Raw genomic sequence first — 22,410 nt, 5'->3', positions numbered from 1 at the left:
GAAGAGACACACATCAAACACACACATTTTTGTATTGTTGTGAAGTCTCAATCTTCTGAAACTCCTTCCCACAACAACAGAGCACCAGCCTCCCCCCTAACGCCCAGCAAACTACGCCAAGAAAACTTGCAAAGCATTGAAACCCATAAACACGTAGAAAGACTCATGTTCCATTTCATCTACAAACTAAAGGATGAAGAAGGCCTATGAGCCTCCATCCATTGTTGTGGTTCCTTCTGTTTCCTTTCCCTGGCCCCCTTTCTCCAATGTACTTTGCTGTCTCTCTCACATCTCCTTCCTCTTCCTCCCCCTTAGAAAAAGCTGAGGTTGAGGTCTGTGGGCGTTCTAGAACAGATCTGGTATATAACCAACCCACTTTCGCTTCTTGTCATGGAAGCCTAATAAGATGTTAAGCGGTTCTCCAACCACTGGTGGCCCCTGTAAGCTACATAAGCTGTAAGCTAACACACACACACACACACACACACACACACACACACACACACACACACACACACACACACACACACACACACACACACACACACACACACACACACACACACAGAGAGAGAGAGAAAAGTCTGCAGTGTTTTTGGTTACTAGGGGAGGTTGTGTACCTGTGGTACTGGGTCTGGAGGAACTGGAACTCCTCCTTGATGCGGTCCAGGGTCTCTGGGTATGTAAGCTTCAGGGCCTGGGGGGTTCCCGAAGCTGCAACTGCGGACGCCGAGGACCCAGGGGGTGGCTGGAGAGGTGCCTGTGCAGAAAAAGAATAAGCACTGTGAGCATATAATTGTAAAAAGTGTGAAAATCTTTCAGTCAACACCCACTATATACTTAATATATTTTGCAGTGATTTGGCAATGTTCTCAGATTCTCAGAAATGGTATACGCATACCCATTTTATCACTGCATGTTTACATTCCAAGTTAGGTCAACATCCTTCATGTATGAATCAAATACCAGATGAGTGCCAAACAATTGTGTGTGTGTGTGTGTGGGGGGAGGGGGGGGTCCTATGAGAGTGATCGTATGGGGAACAGTGGGAGTGAGTTGGAGAGCCATGATGAGTGAGCTGAAGCTGAAGGACAGAGCTGAAAGACACATAGGCGTGTGGTATGAGTGTATGGCGGGTGTGTGCACACAGAGAGGGGAGGGAAGATGTGGGGGAGACTGTACAGAAACCAGGGGAGTCAAGAACCATTGTGATATGACAAAAAACAAAGTGTCGGGGCCAGATATGTGAGGGACACCAGGAGGGAGAGGGGAACAAGGGGCTCTTGACCAAATTAAGACACTTGTTTAATGTTTAAGTCTGGGTTGGAAGAAAGGAAGGAAAATACAGTGGGAGAATAGGGGACACCCCATCAGAGCACATGGGTGGTACCCACAACAGCCTGGCCCCTCCTCTCTGGTCCCACTCTGCGGGACTTTGAGCAATTAGTTAGCAGGGCCTAAGGGGTAATGCAGCAGGACAGCCAGACAAAGGGCCCGACGGCTGTCTGTCTGTCTGTCTCTCTGGTTCTCTGTCAATGGAGGCCCACCCCACTGCCCTGATGCTAAAGCTACAGATGAGGACAGAGGAGAGGCAGTGTTTGTGTGTATAGGAAATTATTGAGTGGGTTAGCGCCACTCGTGGGCCCTATGCAGAAGCATTAGACAGTCAAATGAAGTACAAGGCTTGTTCATTCTGCTGGATTCCCTGGTGGAGAAGGATAACTGGGGAAGGGAGAGGCCGAGAGAGAGGACATGCTGAATGTATTCAGCACTGGGTCCTGCATGTGATTGCAGTGTGGACCTGCACAGCACCACTAAAAGCATACAGGTATGCGTGTTAGCATGACAGAACAGCGCAAACTGGCTCTAACCAGAATAGAAAGAATGGGAGGCCCCGGTGCACAACTGAGCAAGAGGACAAGTACATTCGAGTGTCTAGTTTGAGAAACAGACGCCTCACAAGTCCTCAACTGGCAGCTTCATTAAATAGTACCCGCAAAACACGAGTCTCAACGTCAACAGTGAAGAGGCGACTCCGGGATGCTGGCCTTCTAGGCAGAGTTCCTCTGTCCAGTGTCTGTGTTATTTTGCCCATCTTAATCTTTTCTTTTTATTGGCCAGTCTGAGATATGGATTTTTCTTTGCAACTCTGCCTAGAAGGCCAGCATCCCGGAGTCGCCTCTTCACTGTTGACGTTGAGACTGGTGTTTTGCGGGTAAATTTAATGAAGCTGCCTCCCACTCCTCTTTCTATTCTGGTTAGAGACAGTTTGCGCTGTTCTGTGAAGGGAGTAGTACACATGGTTGTACGAGATCTTCAGTTTCTTGCATGGAATAGCCTTCATTTCTCAGAACAAGAATAGACTGACAAGTTTCTGAAGAAAGTTTTGTTTCTGGCCATTTTGAGCCTGTAATCGAACCCACAAATGCTGATGCTCCAGATACTCAACTAGTCTAAAGAAGGCCAGTTTTATTGTTTCTTTAATCAGAACAACAGTTTTCAGCTGTGCTAACATAATTGCAAAAGGGTTTTCAAATGATCAATTAGCCTTTTAAAATTATAAACTTGAATTAGCTTACAACGTACCATTGGAACACAGGAGTGATGGTTACCGATAAGATAATGGGCCTCTGTACGCCTATGTAGATATTCCATAAAAAACAAAATACAACAACAACAAAAATTCCAGCTACAATAGTTATTTACAACATTAACAATGTCTACACTGTATTTCTGATCAATTTGATGTTATTTTAAATGGACAAAATGTTTTGCTTTTCTTTAAAAAACAAGGACATTTCTAAGTGACCCAAAAATGTTGAATGGTAGTGTACATGTACATCTTCCAAATATTGAGTTGCACCCCCTTTTGCCCTCAGAACAGCCTCAATTCGTCAGGGCATGGAGTCTACAAGGTGTCGAAAGCATTCCACAGGGATGCTGGCCCATGTTGACTCCGATGCTTCCCACAGTTGTGTCAAGTTGGCTGGATGTCCTTTGGGTGGTGGACCATTCTTGATAGACACTCAAATCGATGCGCCTGGCACCTACTACAATTCCCCATATAAAAGGCACACATCTTTTGTCTTGCCCATTTACCCTCGGAATGGCCCACATACACAATCGTTGTCTCAATTGTATCGAGGCTTAAAAATCCTTCTTTAACCTGTCTCCTCCCCTTCATCTACACTGATTGAAGTGGATTTAACAAATTACATCTAAAAAGGGAGCATAGCTTTCACCTGGTCAGTCTGTCATGGAAGAGAATGTGTTCCTAATGTTTTGTACACTCAGTGTACATGCACACAGTGAGGTCCGAAATTGACACCTTTGATAAAGACAAAAAAAACTAAGGAGAAATTATATTATTTTATGCTATTACAAATTGCTCAGAGAAAGATTGTTTAGTAAGTAAAATTATTGACACCTCTGTTTTCAATACATCACCTTGTGAGGAGAACAGCACTGAGCATTTTTCTAAAATGTTTTATGAGATTAAATAACATTCCTCCATACAGAATCTTTCCAGATTCTTGACATCCTTCGTCAGCACTTATGGACTGCCCCCCCACAGATTTTCAGTGGGGTTCAAGTGTATACTTGGGGTTATTGTCTTGCTGGAAGAACTACTTGTTGCCACTTGGCTAAAACGTCCTGGTACTGGTCAAAGTTCATGCCATTGACCTTAACAAGGGCCCCAGAACCAGTGGAAGCAAAATAGCCCCATAACATCAAAGATCCCCTACAATATTTTACAGTAGGTATTGGTTTATTTCCTGCATATGCACCTTCTTTCGACACAAAACTCACCACCGATGTTCATGGCCAAAGAGCTCCATTTTAATGTCATCCAACAAATGTAAACACCTGGAGTTTGCTAAACATCATTGGCACCGGTGCTATGGTCGGATTAAATGAAAATAGGGCTCTTTGGCCACGCATTCTAGTGGTGGGTTTAATAGGCCAATATTCTACATAATTACCACATTTTCAATGCTACACCAACTACAATGACCATAATCCATACTAGCCTGGTCTTGGTCTGTGTGGAGCAGACACTGAGACCTCATTGACCAAGATAGAACGTGTGAGAGTTGCATTGCAGGGCTTTCTCTACCTGAAAGTACGAGTGATTGATAGTTGGTCTTCGGCAGACATAAAACTCTGCCTTATATACTTTGACGAACTACTAAAATAGTGATTTTTCCAGACAGCAGTTCTATAGTGATGAGATGACGTGGAATTACATAAGTCATTAAAAAAAAGAAATATACACAAATATTTTATTAAAGTAATGTGAATAAATGATGGTTAATAAGTGATAAGAAGTAATGGGCAGTTACTACCATGATGGGACTTCTAGTAATTGTTTTATTCTGTGTTGTTACAGCATTCAACCCACATAATGCATAGTGCATTTAATGTCCGAAAAAAGAACAAACCGAAAACTACTCCAAATAACATGCTCCAAATAAAAACAAGTGTAGACCTTACCGTGAAATGCTAACTTACAAGTACTTAACCAACAGTGCAGTTCAAGAAGAAGAAAATATTTACTAAATAAATATATAATATAAAGTAACAATAACGAGGCTATATAGAGGGGGTACCGGTACGGATTCATTGTGCAGGGGTACAGGTTAGTTGAGGTAATTTGTACATGTAGGTAGGGGTGAAGTGACTGCATAGATAATAAACAGCGAGTAGCAGCAGTGTACAAAACAAATGGAGGGGGTCAATGTAATAGTCCGGTGGCCATTTGATTATCCTCACAAGGTGAGGTTTTGCAAGGTATTGAAAACAGAGGTGTTAACATTTTTGACCTGTACCTTTGAGGAAAAAAACACATTACTTGTTAAACAAAATCTATCTCTGAGCAATTGTATTAGATAAATAATTTCCCAATTTTCTGTGCATACAATAAAGCTCAGTATTTGAATTATTTATGAGTCATTTTTGCTCATCTTTAACAATTGTCAATCATTTCTGACCCCACTGTATAAGCGTACATGTACGTGCGTGCGGGAGTGACAGAGAGAGGCCATGTCTGTGAGGGTATGTGGGAGAGGGGGTGAGGAGAGGAGCAGTGCTAAGCCTGGTGGGGAGAACAAAACAGAGCTGGTACACTGAGGTTCAGGAGAGGGGTTGCTCATTGTTCAGCCTCTAACAAGCTCCTCTCCCCTGCCTGCCTGCCTGCAATCCAACTCAATCTGCTGGCCAGATCCTCCCTTTCAGAGCACAGTCAGGGGCACACACACACACACGCAGTCTCTCGTTCACTTTCACACACACCCCCCAATTACTCTTCACAGGCCAGAGAAAGGAGCCTCAGGAACAAGAGCACCAAGGCCATTTTGTGGAAGGAGGAGAGAGAGGGAAGGGAGAATACTGCCCTTCTCTCCCTCTAACTCCCCATCTTCCTCTCTCCCTTTTTTTTTGCTTTTCACCTCAGTGTGTAGTGCTCCAAAGAACAGGTGCAGAAAGCCTCCCTCAGACAGAAATGGGGAGTGTGGGATCGAGGCTGACCCAGTAGTGGAGTGTAGTTACGTTCAGCGATGGGGGAAATGTATTAAGACAGGAAACTTCTGCCTTGGCTTCTGGTAACATCAGCCATTCTGGCTCCTAAGCACAGGGCCTGTTATGATTCAGGCCAATGTCAGAGTAGATACATGCAGGCACTCAGCAGACCCCTGTGGCCCCTCATGGAAACAACATGAAAGAGTGGAGCGCTGCGGCGCAGAGCTGACCCTTCATTAGCGGTCAGTCAGATGACTCTGACCCCTCTACCTCGCTGGTCAGCTGCTCTGGTTTAGTGTGTGATGTCAGAGGTCACACTGTAGACCTGGCCACCATGGGATTACTCAATCACCAACCCAGCCAGGGAGGCAGGCAAACAGATAGAGACAGTGATCTCTTCAACTCTACATTTATTCTCCAGTACAATACAATCCCTCTGATTACTCCAACTGGTCCTGTTTGTCCTTATAGGAAGGCAGGGAGTGTGCCGAGCTCAAAAACAGCCATGTGCTTTCCATCCTGCCAGGAAGAGCAGTACAGTTCAGATCCAGAGGCTAAAGGGCACCATCCCTGTAAAGAAGCCATAGGCAGAGTCAGGCTGCCATCTGATCAGCCACCTCCTTCCCCCGAGTCCCCTAGTAATCTGCCCTGGTCAAGCTCAGCAAGTCAATTGTATGGGCAGAATTTGCAAAATTTTATTTTGTTCAGTAGTGTCTTGTAAACCCATGTGGGCTGGGCAACGGTAGGTGTATGATACTTAAATTATATAAATCAATAATGTAGTAATTAAATCAGGCCCAGGCTGGGAAAGGTAGAGTGATGGGAAGGAGGAGTGAAGAGGTGGAATGGAAGAGAGGGGAGGTGGAGGCATCTCGGGACCGTAATGGCTCTAAATCAAGCCTAAATTGTCTACAATGGGCCTTTAAATAGGCAGGAGGAAGCCCAACAGGGCCATCCGGGTTGACATGATTCCCAGCCAGGAAGGACTGCGCTGGACTGGAGCTAGGCTGGCAGGGCAGCAAACACAGCCTGCTGAAAACTACTGATGCTTCATATAGAGAGTCTGGCTGCTATTAAAATGGCCTACTTGCTAACGCGCACACACACACACACACACACACACACACACACACACAGTGAGGGAGACATGCACATAGAAAAAAAGACACCATGCAAACACACACACACACACACACACACACACACAGTGAGGGAGACATGCACATAGAAAAAAAGACACCATGCAGGCACACACATGCGCAGAGAAACACACAACACACAAAGGACACACACACACACTCGCTATGGAACTGTGTGGCATTCCCTGCATGCAGGGTTGACTACTCAAACTCGCCCACAAGGTCTGAAAATTAGCCCCCCCAAAAACTTTTGCCGCAAGAGAGGAGTTGCCACAGTTAGCCAATAAACCCTTTTTCTGTAACATTATCGACCGAATTAAGAAGGAACCTCGATTTAACTTTAACGACCTAAGATGCGAAATTCGGTTTTACATCAAAATAATTATTGCGAGCTAAATGTGACTAAAACAAATTTGAATGTCACAAAATAAAATAATTTGCCCTTATTAAACTTTAAAAAAACAAATGTTAGACTATTTTCTGGCAACTGTGCCTTTATTATGTTCCAAAGTTACAACTATAACCTGTTATAAATGGCCTGTTTGGGAGATTGACATGTCATTTCAATAGGCATAGGCCTACTGACTAAACACTGGGTTTATGATTGTAATTCAACTTTGCCATGGTTTAGTAAGCTAGATGCAGGTAGCCTATAGCCCCTTAGGCCTACATCTCATTTCAGATAACCTACACACAGTAGCCTAGGCAAGATGTAAGATGAACGATTCAGCAGCTTGCTTACTTCTAATTGACATTCAACATGAATAGCGATGCGATTTTCATGGTAAGCAGTGCTTCTGTTGCCCAATAGCCTGCTGGAATAGGCTACCGAGAATGGGGTCGTAATTTCAATCACTGAATCAAATATGAATAATATGGATATGAACTGAATAGGCCTCTGCTTGTCAACAGCAGCCAGTGGTTCTTTTTACCTGTAGCCTAATCTGACTGACTGTCAATCTAATGCATTATAACAGCTGATCTGCAATACAATAGAACTGTGACCATGATCACAATCGATAACTTCCAGTTTCATTAACCAAACATACCCATTAATAATTGTGCAATAACAAGGCTACAACAACAAACTGAGGTTACAGGCTATTTATTAAATCCATTCGCAAGCTCCAGGTTGGCAACACAAGTGGCACAAATTAATTTGCAATGACTCCAAATTTTAGAACAGAATTTTAGCGGCCTTTTAAGCATTCTAGTAAAGTTAAATAGTTAAACTGCTGCGTCCGTGTGTGTGTTAAGACACTGCATCTCAGTGCAAGAGGTGTCACTACAGTCCCTGGTTCGAATCCAGGCTGTATCACATCCAGCCGTGATTGGGAGTCCCATTGGGCGACGCACAATTGGCCCAGCGTTGTCCAGGTTTGGCATGGGTAGGCCGTCATTGTAAATAAGAATTTGTTCTTAACCGACTTGCCTAGTTAAATAAAAGGTTACACACACACATCACACTGACCAAAACTTTATTTTGCTGGCATTTACGCATGTCCCCATTACAAGTAAAACATAATCAAAACCTATTTCTTTCACTTACTTGCTGTGCTTTTTCATTGTTCATTTTTTCAGTCGTTTCATTCTCAACCAGGATTTCTATGGAATGCCGTTTGTCTTTGCGTGTCAAAAAAATGACTATTTAACGTGTCAAATAATCTTGTTGACCAATCAGGACCTGAATACGACTGCACATCACATAATTTAACGCGGTCGTAATTTTTTTGTTGTTGCATAGTCTATCACTTGTATTTCATGTGTCACAATGATTCATTGATACGTATGCTATGATGCTGGTAAAGTTGTCTCGCGCACCTACAGTGCTGGTCATAAAAAAAAGCTAGCTACCTCATGGATGCAAACAATGTTCTTCCCCAAAAACATAGCAAAACAACAATGGTTATTATGCAGTGTTGTAAAGTACTTAAGTAAAAATACTTTAAAGTACTTCTTAGTTGTTTTTTGGGGGGTATTTATATATTTTTGAAAACTTTTACTTGAGTTGATTTGAGTTTATTTTTACAGGGACATTAATCAACGTTTCAGTAAAAGTGCCAGTTTTAGCCAGCTGGCTAAATTTCAACCTCAGTCCCAATGAGCAGTGAGCACATGCAGAGCAACATAGGACAAGCAACACGTAGCATGCAGACAGAACAACATAGGACAAGCAACACGTAGCATGTAGGCAGAGTAATATCACAAAAAGCAACAAAACAAAATACATAAAAGCAACGAAGTGTTTCCACACCTCACAAGCTACAGACAACAGATGTGGAAAGCGGCAATACACAGCTAGGGATTATGTTCACAAGTCTGATTGGCCTTTAGCCATGTCTTTGTGTTTTTTGTAAAGGTGTGATAGGCGGTGCAGTTGTGCGTGTCTGATGGCAGTGCGTTCTAGACATGGGAAGCTCTCAGAGAAAGCAGATTGTATAGTTCCCTTAAGGAAAAGCACCTTTAGTCGGTCACCTCTCATGGCAGACCTTGTGGATCTGCTGCCATGGGTATGGGTTTTCAGTTTAACAAATGTACTAAGTGGAGGGGAGCTAGGCCCTTTAGGATCTTGAATACAAGACATGCGTCAGTGTATTCAAGATCTTTCTGAGGAAGTAACAGTGATGATGGCTATTGGGCTTCCTATCAAGCACTTTGAGAGCCTGTTTGTACACAGACTGAATGGGTTTTAAGTTGTACAGCAAACTTGGGCCCAACTAGTCAAGCAATATGTTAAGTGGGGGAGTATCATATATTTGAAGTAGATTTGCTACCTCTGTAGTCAAACAATTTCGTTAATAATTGGAAATTAGCTAGGTTGAATTTGGTTATTTGAGTTACCTTTTTCATCTGCTTTTTAAAAAGGAGATTGGAATCAAGTATGATGCCAAGGTACTTAAAATCAGATACACTACATTCCTAAAGAAAATAATGTATTTTTTACTCCATACAGTTTCCCCTGACACCCAAAAGTACTTGTTACATTTTGAAAACTTAGCAGGATAGGAAAATGGTCCAATTTACACACTTACCAAGAGAACCAGACTGGTCATCCCTACTGCCTCTGATCTGGCGGACTCATTAAACACACATGCTTAGTTTGGAGTTTGCCCCCTGGCTATCAGTAAAAAAAATAATAACGATGGATTCTGGATTGCTTAATATGAGGAATTTGAAATTTGTACTTTTACTTTTGATACTTAAGTATATTTTAGCAATTACATTTACTTTTGATACTTACGTATATTTAAAACAAAATACTTTTAGACTTTTACTCAAGTAGTATTTTACTGAGTGACTTTCACTTGAGTCATTTTCAATTAAGGTATCTTTACTTTTACTCAAGTATGACAATTGGGTACTTTTTCCACCACTGTTATTATGTCAATATTTACACATGAAGGCATTTCCAGCGCATAATTCGTTGGACAAAAAAAGATCCCACCATTTCGAACGAACAAATTGTCTGTCCGCATTTGTAAAATTGTACCGAAACTTCCTGTTTCCATCACAGCCGGCGTGATACGGTATGACTTTACGTGCATAAAAACTGTGGATGTAAACGTGGTAGTAAACACACAATGTGGCTGAAAGAATGACAGTTTTGGGTAATTAATTAGGGGTATTACCTTGGCCTCATAGGTAGCCAGGTAGTAGCTTGACTATATTATAAGTATTCTTCCTGATGATTCCACATAAGGTGACTGAAGTAAAGAAGCAAGCCTTCCTGTCTGTCCTATATTAAGCACAGCAGTCTTCCACCCACTCTCCTACAGCAGAGGAACTGTAAACCAGTCTAGCCAATGAACCAGCCTGCTAATTACACTGTGCTTTCCCACAGAGCAGATCATTACGAGTAAACACCCACCATGCTCCCATTCTGCTGGACCACTGCCTGCCTGCCTGTCTGTCTCTGGGGACACAGTAGTGGGAAGGAAGGCATGAAAGACCTAACCTAACCCAGTCCACCAGCTGAGAACCATAGCAGGGAAGCAGCCCCCCACCCCCCACCACTCAAGCGTCCCCGAGGGACTAAACATAACAACCGTGAAACATGGCAATTTATTGTCCTCGCAGAACGCGTTTGAAGTTCAAGCCTCATATCAAATTATTCAAATATGATTGTCAACAACAAACCAGTTATTTGCATTTTAAAGCACCTCACTGGCAGAGTGACACATAAGCGCGCACACTCACAATTGATCCCAACCTCCAGCATCTCTCTGCTCTGCTGTCGACGTGAGTGAGTGAGAGAAATGCCCCAGTAATCTCTATCACTTCTTCTCTCAGGTAGGGGAGGGCTGCTAGGCACCCGTTTCATTAGCGCCACACATCTTTCTTCTTCTTCTTCTCTTTCCCCCCCCCTTCTCTCGCCTCCTGAAATCTCGTTATTCAAATTTCCCTGCTGTCATAGTTCATTAGCGCTGCAGAACAGTTTGGTTGTCAGCTGTGTAAATTGCTGTAGGTGCCTTCCTTCATTAGGTAGCCCACCCACAGCCTGTTTGTTCCTTCCATGGCCCAGACTTAAACTCCACACTTCCAGAACTGGTGTAAACCTAGCCCAGAAACCTTTCCATTGCCCTTTCTCTCTCGTGCAGGATAATTGTTGGCTGTGACTGGCAGGCAGGCGGCCGTCTAATCGATAGCTGAGCTCCTCTCAAGGACAACACTGGAAATAAAGAGCTAAAGCAAGCTGGGTTACAGGAAGTGCCGCACTCACGCTGGGTCTGTGGGGGCGAGGCATCCCTCCCTCTGTCCTTCTGCCTGCCTCTGTGCTTTCCACAGCCCTTTCCTCTCAGCCCTTCCCTCCCCAGCCCAGCCCTGCTGAAGCGGATCCTTCCAGAATCAGCCCAGTGGGAGTCCTAGATCAATCAGGGCCTGATGGGAAAGCAGGAGGATCTGCTGACTGGGCCAACAGAACTCCAAGAGCCTGCTGGCATATTTACTGGACCTCAGAGGATGAGGGGGGGGGGGGGGGGGGGGGATACATGTACATAAAGACTGATTATGAAGTGCAATGCCACGATAACAGAATGACTCCAATATTTCACTTGTAAAACCATAGATTGCAAAGTTAAACAAACCATACAACTCAACACACAATGACTACTTTTAAATATTTCCAAATAAAATTTCCAAACACAAGCCCCCTTGCAGTCAAAATGCTGTTTTCCTGTGTTTTGTTAAATATTTTACAACAGCTGATGAAACCAACAATGTAAAAGTGTGAAAGAATTTGCTAATTTTTATTTTCTGATAGTTGCTGTTTGAAAATAGAATCTACACAGCAGGTTTGTATGGGCGGGAGTTTCAGCTTGCCTGGTGACATCACCAGGTGGTACATTTAAGCAATAAGACCCAAGGAGCTGTGGTATATGGCCAATATACCATGGCTAAGGGCTTTTATTTACGCACGATGCAACGCCTGGACACAGCCCTTAGCCGTGGTATATTGGCCATATATCACATCCCCGAGGTGCCTTATTGCTATTATAAACTGGTTACCAACATAATTAGAGCAGTAAAAATAAATATTTTGTCATACTGTGGTATACGGTCTGATATGCCACAGCTGTCAGCCAATCAGCATTCAGGGCTCGAACCTCCCAGTTTATAAATGGTCAATAGACCAATAACAAAGAGTTCCAAACCTATCTGGCAATAACAGCTAGTTTTCCCCTCCCCACTCAGACCACTCCCAGACAGTCCTAGTGAAATTCTTGCTTGAGAAACATTTTCTTTTGCAAAAAAAAGCTATTGTTATAGAGTTCAGTACAATAGAGTAAAGTTCAGTACAGTACAGGGGGAGGTGTGGCGGACAAGCAACCCTAGTTGCTAGGGAGGATAAGAAGGGGTGAAAAACATGGTTTTCCTGGTTGGGGGGATTGGATGGAGACATGTTGGATGGGTGGGGTTGGTGGAATGGATGGAGACATGTTGGATGGGTGGGGTTGGGGGAATGGATAGAGACATGTTGGATGGGTGGGGTTGGGGGAATGGATAGAGACATGTTGGATGGGTGGGGTTGGGGGAATGGATAGAGACATGTTGGATGGGTGGGGTTGGGGGAATGGATAGAGACATGTTGGATGGGTGGGGTTGGGGGAATGGATAGAGACATGTTGGATGGGTGGGGTTGGGGGAATGGATGGAAACATGTTGGATGGGTGGGGTTGGGGGAATGGATGGAAACATGTTGGATGGGTGGGGTTGGGGGAATGGATGGAGACATGTTGGATGGGTGGGGTTGGGGGAATGGATAGAGACATGTTGGATGGGTGGGGTTGGGGGAATGGATAGAGACATGTTGGATGGGTGGGGTTGGGGGAATGGATAGAGACATGTTGGATGGGTGGGGTTGGGGGAATGGATGGAGACATGTTGGATGGGTGGGGTTGGGGGAATGGATGGAGACATGTTGGATGGGTGGGGTTGGGGGAATGGGGTGGAAGGTTGGGGGTGGAGGCTCACTTATTTTCTTTCTTTACATACTACACGTTACCTTTTGGTAAAATAAATACACAAGTTTTTTTGGTAACAGAATGACTTTACACCAGGCAATATTTCTTAAAACTTACACAAGGCAAATAATTTGTGCAAAGCTAAATATAAAAATTGTTGATAGTGGTCTTCACTACAACATTTCTAACACCTTAAGTTTTTTTCTCATCGGCCCCATGTGTTTTTTCTAAGACCCCTTTTCCATCTGTTTGAGCAGAAATCAAAGCAATGCTCATGACATTTTTGGGGATGGAAAATGGTTGAAAAGGGTATATATACACTTTTCCCAACAATATACTCAGCTTTCATTTGACACCAACTGTATGTGCTCCTATGAACTTCACAAGTTGGTGCTCATGGGTCCTTTTACATGGACATGCCCTGGTGCTCATGGGTCATTTTACATGGAAATGCCCCAAAGCACTATTAGGGAGCTTCGAAGCTGGTGGAGGTGAAGATGGTTTTTTAGATTTCAAATCCTCAGGAGGCCAGATTTCCTCTCCTGTGACTGAGTGACAGGTCTCTTAATCATTAGGTGTGATGGTAGATCATCTACACTCTACAGCCTGACCTATGTAGTGGAGCATTGACCTAGCTGTGTTTCATTAAGTGATCTGACCTAAAGGGAACTGGATGCTAAGCATTGAGGACAGCAGTGCTGATAACTCTACTACTAGTCCACATTATGCTGATTTCCAGGAACTGCAAGGCGGAGCTGGTCACCAGTGTCAGACTACACTAAGCAGTCTGCCCACCACAGCGAAGGTTATCAAATCAATGGCTCACTGCTATGTAACCAAATGAGGAAGAATGTTTCAGACTTCTGCATCTCAGGTGTTTACCTAAAGATCAATTGAACTTCATTCATGGCTTCCCTCAGACAAAAGATGGTTTTGAGACGTTTTTTAAAAACGACAAGACCGAATGCACATTTCAGGCTATATATTCTGTCACGTCATCAAATCACATTGTACTGGTCACATACACATATTTAGCAGATGTTATTGCGGGTGTAGCGAAATACACCCACTACCATGCGTTCCACATAACAAGAAACTCGAGAAACAATCATCCATAAAATGACTATATAGTTTCCCTGGGACTTCCAAAACAGGCCTTAATGGAAGCCAATGACTTTGGAGCGACAAGCTTTCACAGTGTTTCAAGTCTGTTGTGGTTGAACTGAAACCGAACGCATGCTTTCTCTCCCCCTCCAGGATGCATAACCATACATTTGAGCTGTGGTTGGTAGCTAGCTTCCCGGGGGATGTATTGTGGACTGCGGAGTTGGTGGATGAAAGGGATTGGAACCACAGCCCCACGTTCTGTTGAGTTCTCTCCCTCTAGTCAGTCAGCTGCACAGCTGGCTGGGCTGGGGGAAACACAAGGTCTGTGTAGATCTGTTCTGTTAGGGTACTATGGGCATGGTATGGAGAGAAAACAGAATCTGGAGAGGTACAATTTCCTTTCAGGAGGCAGCGGAAAAGAGTTCCAATCAAAATGACTTGTAGAATTCATTTGAACCCACTTCAACTACTATCAAACGTACAAGGTTTCATTGATTAGAAATGGTGTTAAGGGAAAAGGTAAGAACTTCCCCTGATAATGTCGGGTCCTAGCCACAGCCTACATGTGTTCTAAGGACAATGGTGCCCCATCAACCTCTGCCCTTCACCTTGCCTCTGACCATTGACCATGGTGTCATACTTAGCAGCTTAATCTCCATCCCTAGGAGCACATGAATGTGAAAGCACTTTCCCTCAGGGTGGAGTATATGGTTGCATGAGGGAGGGACAAGGGTTACTCGGTTTTCAAATAGGAGCTTTTTTTGATAGGCTACTTTATATGAATGGCATGTACAGTGTTTTTGCCCTCCTGCCTGTTGACATTTTGTATTGATTCCACAGAACTGGTACATCTAAAACACTATTTTACACAATGTGACATGGGCTGAGTTTATAGCACAAATATTTAGTTAACAATTCAAAGTCAATTCAGATTGCAGTTCCTAATAATGGGTGTCCAGGCCTCATTTATAGACTGCCAGATACTTGTGTTCAAATCAAACAATCAAAAGCAAATACATCAGCAATGAGATGAATGCAAGAGAGAAAAACTAATTCTTGAAAACAATGCGTGACACTTTACTGGGGTAGGTCATTAGTAAGTGTCAATAGCCCAAGCCTATAGCTGACTCACCTCTCAAATAGATTGCTGAGTGTGGAAAGGACAAACAAACCTAGACAAGTACGGTATAGCTTTTGGGATAACTCGTGGTAGAATGGTCTAATTTGACACTTGAAAGTTAATACCAAGAACAGGAGACCAGAATTCGCACACAAGGAGGTTCACAAAATGCTTGTTTTGAGAATTGCCAAATTCTGACAGAATAAATCCCCTCTGCTTAGTGTAGATAATAACAGACCCATATTTGACCTATGTCGGATTCAGTTTACACCCCCCATCTTTCAAATGTTAAACGTAGATTGACTAAGGGTTTACAATACTGCAGCATGTGTTACTTTTTGACAAACATGCCCACAAAGGAATTCCGGATACAAATAGCATGGACACAATGACAAAGAGATACAATGTAACAATCCCTCATGTAGTAAGTTTATGGCACGGCACCTCTGTATGCATTCTTACTCAAGTTGATTCACTGTTTTCAAATAAACTCTCTTCAATAGACAAATAAGGGTTTAATAAGAATTTCTGGATCGCTGTGGCTTTATAGAATAGCTGGAAGAAAGCAATTACCGAATGTTACATGTTAATATTAGCCTACTTACCGGGGGTCGATTTTGAGGAAACATTTTGGGCGCCGATTGATGCTTTTTTAAATCTTCTTCCTCTTATTGGCAAAAATATTCGGACAAAAATTGAGAAAACTGTATATTGTCGATTTCAGAGACGCATTTGGCCTGGTTTCAGAGGCGGTAATGACTAATGGGTCTCGGCTTGCTCACTCACTCACTCCTTGCTCAAGACTCCCTTTGTTCTGGTCGATCTCCAACCCACAGAAAAAGAACACTCGATGTAGTAAAGATGCACCCGGTCCACGACTAGATGTTTAGAGTCCTCGTGACTACGCACTTCGAAAGAGTAGAATTTCACCTTCTCTTCAAGTAAATGGTCCCCTCCCCGGTGTATTCTCACCGTCTAGAATAAAGAGAAAATGTGGCTATATTATGTGGCTTCCGAGACGGAAACCACCACATTCAATGCAGTCTCTTTTGTCTCGTTGGTTGCTCTATACTAGCCTACTCCTTTCGCTTTGCTTCCCTCACTCCCTCCTTTTCTGATCCTCGCCTGATCTTCAATGGGACATAGCTATGAGTTGTTTTCTTGAGAGAGAAACATTTGTTGAGACAGAATGATAAGGGGGAATATTTCTATCCTGTTGATCAAGCCAGCCTACGACTGGATCCAAGGTTTAGCCTTTCTTTCCTTATTTATGAACAGCATCAAGTCTACCTAGTCTAATGACAGATGAATCCTAAACATTTTAAGGCCAAAACTGTTTTTTTTTTTAGAGCTAAACCATTTCTGACCAGTGCTCTTGTATAAATAGTCGAATGATATTAGTAAAATAAACATCCTTGTTAATTTTCTCATCATAATTTTCTCAAATCTGTTAATTCGTGTAGCCATATAATTGAACCCCCCTTTGTATTGTATTTTTGGGTAATTTGAGACTCCTATATTAACAATGCTATTATTTTATATACAGTACCTGTAAAATGTTCAATAGAAAGAGGGGGTGCAATGGAATTGTTCAATGATTGAATAAAATCTCCACGTGGGGCTCGACACATCCACAATCAACACTGATGCAAGTAACCAATGAGTATTGAGAATACCCACGTGGGTACACTGACCGTTTGTTGATTGGAGGATTCTGCCATCATAGTGCTCCAAACGTCAATCAAGTACACAGAAACGGCTGAGAGGACAATTTAACCCTTTAGAGTATTAGAAGTGATAGTGATGAATAAAGCAGAGTTGTTGGGTAGACCTACAGTATTCAAATACCTTATTTCCTCTCCCACAAATCGTCTGTCGTTGCACAAATCTTTAATGTTGCATAATATATCTATATTTGTATTCACGCTGAATAGAAAAAAAAAGGTTGGCAGCCCCTATGAGAATATTATATTCAAGATCTAGGTCATGTTCATTTATGGACATCTCAAATAAACAATGAACATAAGTAAAGAGCATTCCACCTCACAAACAAAGGTATTGAAAGGAAGCAGCTACTCATCTTGGCTTAAAGCAACATTAAGGCAGTTATATACAATTCAAAATATTACATGACATTACATTTCATAACACTTTTCACGACACATTAAGTGTGTTACCTCAGGCCACTACTCTGCTATCACATATCTACAATACAAAATCTATGTGTACTTCTGTGTAGAGTGCGTGTCTTATCATGGATATGTGTGTCTGTGCCTGTGTGTTTGTCTCTTCACAGTCCCTGTGTATTTTTATCTGTTTTTTAAAATATGATTCTACTGCTTGCATCAGTTACCTGATGTGGAATAGAATTCCACATAGCCATGGCTCTATGTAGTACTGTGTGCCTCCCATAGTATGTTCTTGTCTTGAGGATTGTGAAGAGACCTTTGGTGGCATGTCTTGTGGGGTATGCATAGGTGTCCGAGCTGTGTGCTAGTAGTTTAAACAGACACCTCGGTGCATTCAGCATGTCAACACTTCTTACAAAAACAAGTAGTGATGAAGTTAATCTGTCCTCCACTTTGAGCCATGAGAGATTTACATGCATATTATTAATGCTAGTACTCCGTGTACATTTAAGGGCCAGCCGTGCTGCCCTGTTCTGAGCCAATTGTAATTTTCCGAGGTCCCTCTTTGTGGCACCTGACCACACAACTGAACAGTAGTCCAGATGTGACAAAACTAGAGCCTGTAGGACCTGCCTTGTTGATAGTGTTGTTAAAAAGGCAGAGCAGCGCTTTATTATGGACAGACTTCTCCCCATCTTAGCTACTGTTGTATCAACGTGTTTTCACCATGACAGTTTACAATCCAGGGTTACTCCAAGCAGTTTTAGTCACCTCAACTTGCTCAATTTCCACATGATTTATTACAAGATTTAGTTGAGGTTTAGGGTTTAGTGAATGGCTACAGCAGGAGACCTATAGCCTGTATACTGATAAGCTTTCATAGGCCTAAGAAATTTAAACAGATTTTAATCTTACATTATAAGATTTCACTGTGCATTGTTTGTTCCTTCAAAACTATTCTTTAAAAGAGGAAAAATCCTAGAGACATTTATTGGTATTCTGGTGGCAGGACCCCTTTAGCAGGCCTCATAATTAGAGAGACAGATATTGAAAAAGCAATTTTCTGACAGTGGAAATCACAACCTGCCAGAGGTGGAAAATACAGAAAGAGAGAGAGAGAGAGAGAGAGAGAGAGAGAGAGAGAGAGAGAGAGAGAGAGAGAGAGAGAGAGAGAGAGAGAGAGAGAGAGAGAGAGAGAGAGAGAGAGAGAGAGAGAGAGAGAGAGAGAGAGAGAGAGAGAATTAGGGATGAAGGACAGCAGGGGGGATGCTAAGAAAGACGAGCCAGTGGGAGAGTTAGAGATTGAATGAAAGAGAGTGTGCAAGGCTGGTAGAAAAAAAGAGAGTGAAAAAGGGAGAGAAAGAGAGGGAGGGTGGGAGAGAGATATTTTATTGCAATTTTTTCCCCCATGAATTTTAATGCAGCTTGTTGGTCTCCCTCCCAGGGTCTAGGATCACATTTATTAGAAAAAAAGTCATGAGGAATGCAATGTATTGCAGGCTGCTGCTTGGAGATGCTTCATGTAGGAGGTGAGTGGGTAGGACGGGCAACAGCGTGTATAGGTAGTTGTTTCGTTCTGGGGGAGGCATAATAATAGATGATAGAATGTGATAAGTGAAGGACATACATTATTGCTATTGGCAGGTCAGCCCAGGGAGGGATGATACTGACTGGGGTCTGATTGAGGCCTGCAGGTCCCAGTGCACTGTGGTCACTAAAGCACACTCCTCCTTTCACATGTCCTCAGTCCTCAGTCACCACACCATCGTTATGGAAGAAGCTCTTTTGTTTTTAGGAAAATGTCCTGTTGAAAAGATACGGGCTATACAATCAACTCAACTGCACTGTTTTGATATTAAACACACACACACACACACACACACACACACACACACACACACACACACACACACACACACACACACACACACACACACACACACACACACACACACACACACACACACACACACACACACACCTGTCTTCAAGCAATAGAAACTGCCTGCAGCATCCTTGTAAAACTGCATTTGGCAGGGTTTGTACTCAACATTAAAAGCAAGGCAAACTACTACTAAACTACAAATATCAGCAGCCAAAAGAACACCAAGAGGGAGTGGTTGTGTTTGAGGAATTGTGAAGATGCAACAACCAGTTTTTTGTCTGCAAAAACACACATAAAATGACCTACAGATGCTGTGAAATATATTGGCACCCTTGCACTTCACAATGGACTGCAATGGAGCAGAATGTTCTGCTTTTTATTTTCAAATGGATGAATGACCATTTTACCCTGTAGGCACATGCAACTTGCCACAGTTTAGATAAATTACACAGTAAACGGGAATCATTGCCTCCAACCAAATTATTTCAAATGATTTATAATTTAGTCCAGGTGATTTTTTACTTTGAAGTGTTTTGATTGAATTATAGTTTGTCCTGTGCAGTTGTAAATAAAAACAAATACAGGTGTAAACACCAACAGTTTTTTAAATTTCAACTTATTTTAGAAGAAATAGTGAATTATGCAAGGGTACCAATATATTTGACTGCATCTGTAGCTCACAGTTAAATAAAGGTTAAATGTAAAAGCTCATATCATGTTTTCAACATCGAACTAGTCTGTTTTTGTACATCTCTCTCAAATTAATACAAATTATAAAATGAGATATCATATTGAACCAATGGGTGCTGGGTACCCAATGCCCACCACCCCTCCCTCTCCTATATTAGGGCAGCATGGGGATGGCTCCTGCCCAGCATGGGGGTGAGTGACAGAGAGACAAGGCCACAGTGTTGTTGTGAGTCTCCCCCCAGCAGACAAGCCTGGTGTCAGCACAGAGACAGCACAGTGATTTATCGGTCTCTCCTCCCCTGGGAACCTGCCCCCCTCCTGCCATTCCCTCCATCCCTCCCATCCCCCCTCCTCTCTCTCCTCCTGACCTCTGGGGGGAAAGAAGGGGTAATTACCCACATCAGTAGCCACACACACACACACACACACACACACACACACACACACACCACACACACACACACGTTCATGCACTCATTAACACAAAACACACACAAACTCACAAAACACACACACACCTGACACAGACTCGGGCACATTAACACCCGCAGGCATGTGTATCTGGGATCTTAGGAATTCCACTGCTCTCCTTTCATGTTGCAATCCCCACTCAACAGTCCCTCACATTCCTGATGCAGTATGATGCTGTACTGTACGTACATACTACACTACCAATTGAAACAGTAAACCACATCCGCATCAATGACTTAGTTACATAAAGTCTAATGGTATGTAAGAGTGATAGAATGTTGGCTTTTTAAATATACTTGTTCATTGTTCTTTGTTGATGCGAACACAAACAGAAGGCATTGCTCAACCAAAAACAACCTACACATTTTGTCTTTGGAATAAACCATGTGTCACTACAAAAATACGATTCCCTTAGTTTAACAACACAATATTTATGTAATATGACTATGAACATGCAGGCCTATTACGATCTATGAAGTGGTCATTGTCAATATCTGGCATACTGTATTGCTCTCTTTGATGGCAATATTCTCAGTTTCTCTTGTTCTCTGTATGAACAAGATAACAGTGTATTTTTTCACATTGTACCTTAATACAGTCCAGTGCGAAACAGTACCTTGGCATGAGCAATTCATATTGCATTCTAACACACTCTGCAGGAGGAGGATACATTGACTTGCAAATGACATCAGCTTCACCCTGCTCTGTCATTCATTACACATGGTATTAGGCTTAGAGTGCGACCTGTTCTTTTCACACACCTAGAAAAACTTTTTATGGCCATTCCCACCAATTATGGTTTTAGGCTTATATTTGTCAAACAAATTGAAATGGCCATTGACATACAGTATCTCTTTATCTATGCACTTTATATAGGCTACATTTAATATGTATTTTGTCTACTAGCTACAGTAACAAGCAGATTAAAACACATTTTAAGATATAACATTTCATTGCATTACCATTTGTCAAAGCTCCCAAATCATTCTGTTTTCACCTTGGACACATGGGCTTTCTTTGAAAGGAAGTCTGTCTTTGATGATGAGCACAGGTTGCCGCCTCCCGTTCATTTGTGGTATTGCAATTGCATTCAAATGGTGATTAAATGATTTGTCTGCTACCAGACACCGGTAAATATTGGTTGGCTGGGTCTGACTATGGGATAAGCAAATATAATCATCCGAAATAGAATTTTACATCTATATCATATCCACATTTAATCAACACTGTCATCGATCATGTTTATATTTCTGAATTTCAATAGACATGCGCAGCAAGGTTCTATGGTGTAATGGTTAGCACTCTGGACTTTGAATCCAGCGATCCGAGTTCAAATCTCGGTAGAACCTTATTTTATGGAAAACGGCAACTTTGAATTTCCATCTGACGTTAAATATTATTAGTAGGCTAAACCATTGTTTATAATAATGTCCAGTTAGTAGATATCAGTTTGGTGTATGGAACACTATACAAAACACTGAATTATTTGATTGCTTGTTTTATATCTATAAAGTATTATTTGTGATGTATAGAACCAAAGTATAAAAGCAAATTAAGTACACCAGCACAAGTTTTCAAATCCATGCAAAAAGCAGAACACCCATTCATTATAATATGATTAATACTGCAGTTATAAAGGTTTCCCACAAGGAGACAGTATATTACAGCTGATAGAGGATAGTCTTCATTAGGCACAGGGCTTTGTTCACGGTCATCATACACACAGCAGTGAATGTGAGAATGAATGAGCGAGATAAATAAATAATGTACTCCCAGCAGTAACCCTATCCTTAGCCCTAACCCTAGCTTCATTCCACCGTCCTGGGTCAACCCTAACCCGCAATCCTAACCTTAGAATGGCGCTGGAATATATAGCGGCTGTTTTACGGGA

General features: G+C 42.4%; 1 protein-coding gene and 1 non-coding gene across 7 annotated transcripts in view; one reads left to right on the top strand and one right to left on the bottom strand.

Moving 5' to 3' along the window:
• The window catches only part of LOC106613798 (transducin-like enhancer protein 1), a 39,443-nt gene extending 22,908 nt beyond the window's left edge, over positions 1 to 16,535 (bottom strand). For 3 of the 6 annotated variants that reach the window (XM_014216418.3, XM_082956814.1, XM_082956817.1), the window contains exons 1-2: positions 15,950 to 16,535; positions 621 to 760 (exon numbers count right to left, since the gene is read on the bottom strand). In XM_014216418.3, the coding sequence (XP_014071893.1) occupies positions 621 to 760; positions 15,950 to 15,973 (164 nt within the window). In that variant the 5' untranslated portion in view covers positions 15,974 to 16,535. The remainder of the gene's footprint in view (positions 1 to 620; positions 761 to 15,949) is intronic. The other 3 variants (XM_082956815.1, XM_082956818.1, XM_082956816.1) reach the window with 2 other exon arrangements.
• Positions 16,536 to 21,796: 5,261 nt separating this feature from the next.
• trnaq-uug (transfer RNA glutamine (anticodon UUG)) lies at positions 21,797 to 21,868 on the top strand. Its single transcript has one exon. It is a non-coding gene; the product is annotated as a tRNA-Gln (tRNA).
• Positions 21,869 to 22,410: the final 542 nt, after the last annotated feature.

Source organism: Salmo salar, chromosome 10, assembly GCF_965601325.2.
Source record: "Salmo salar chromosome 10, fSalSal1, whole genome shotgun sequence".
Lineage (NCBI taxonomy): Eukaryota > Metazoa > Chordata > Actinopteri > Salmoniformes > Salmonidae > Salmo > Salmo salar.
This window is presented reverse-complemented; position numbering and strand designations above follow the sequence as displayed.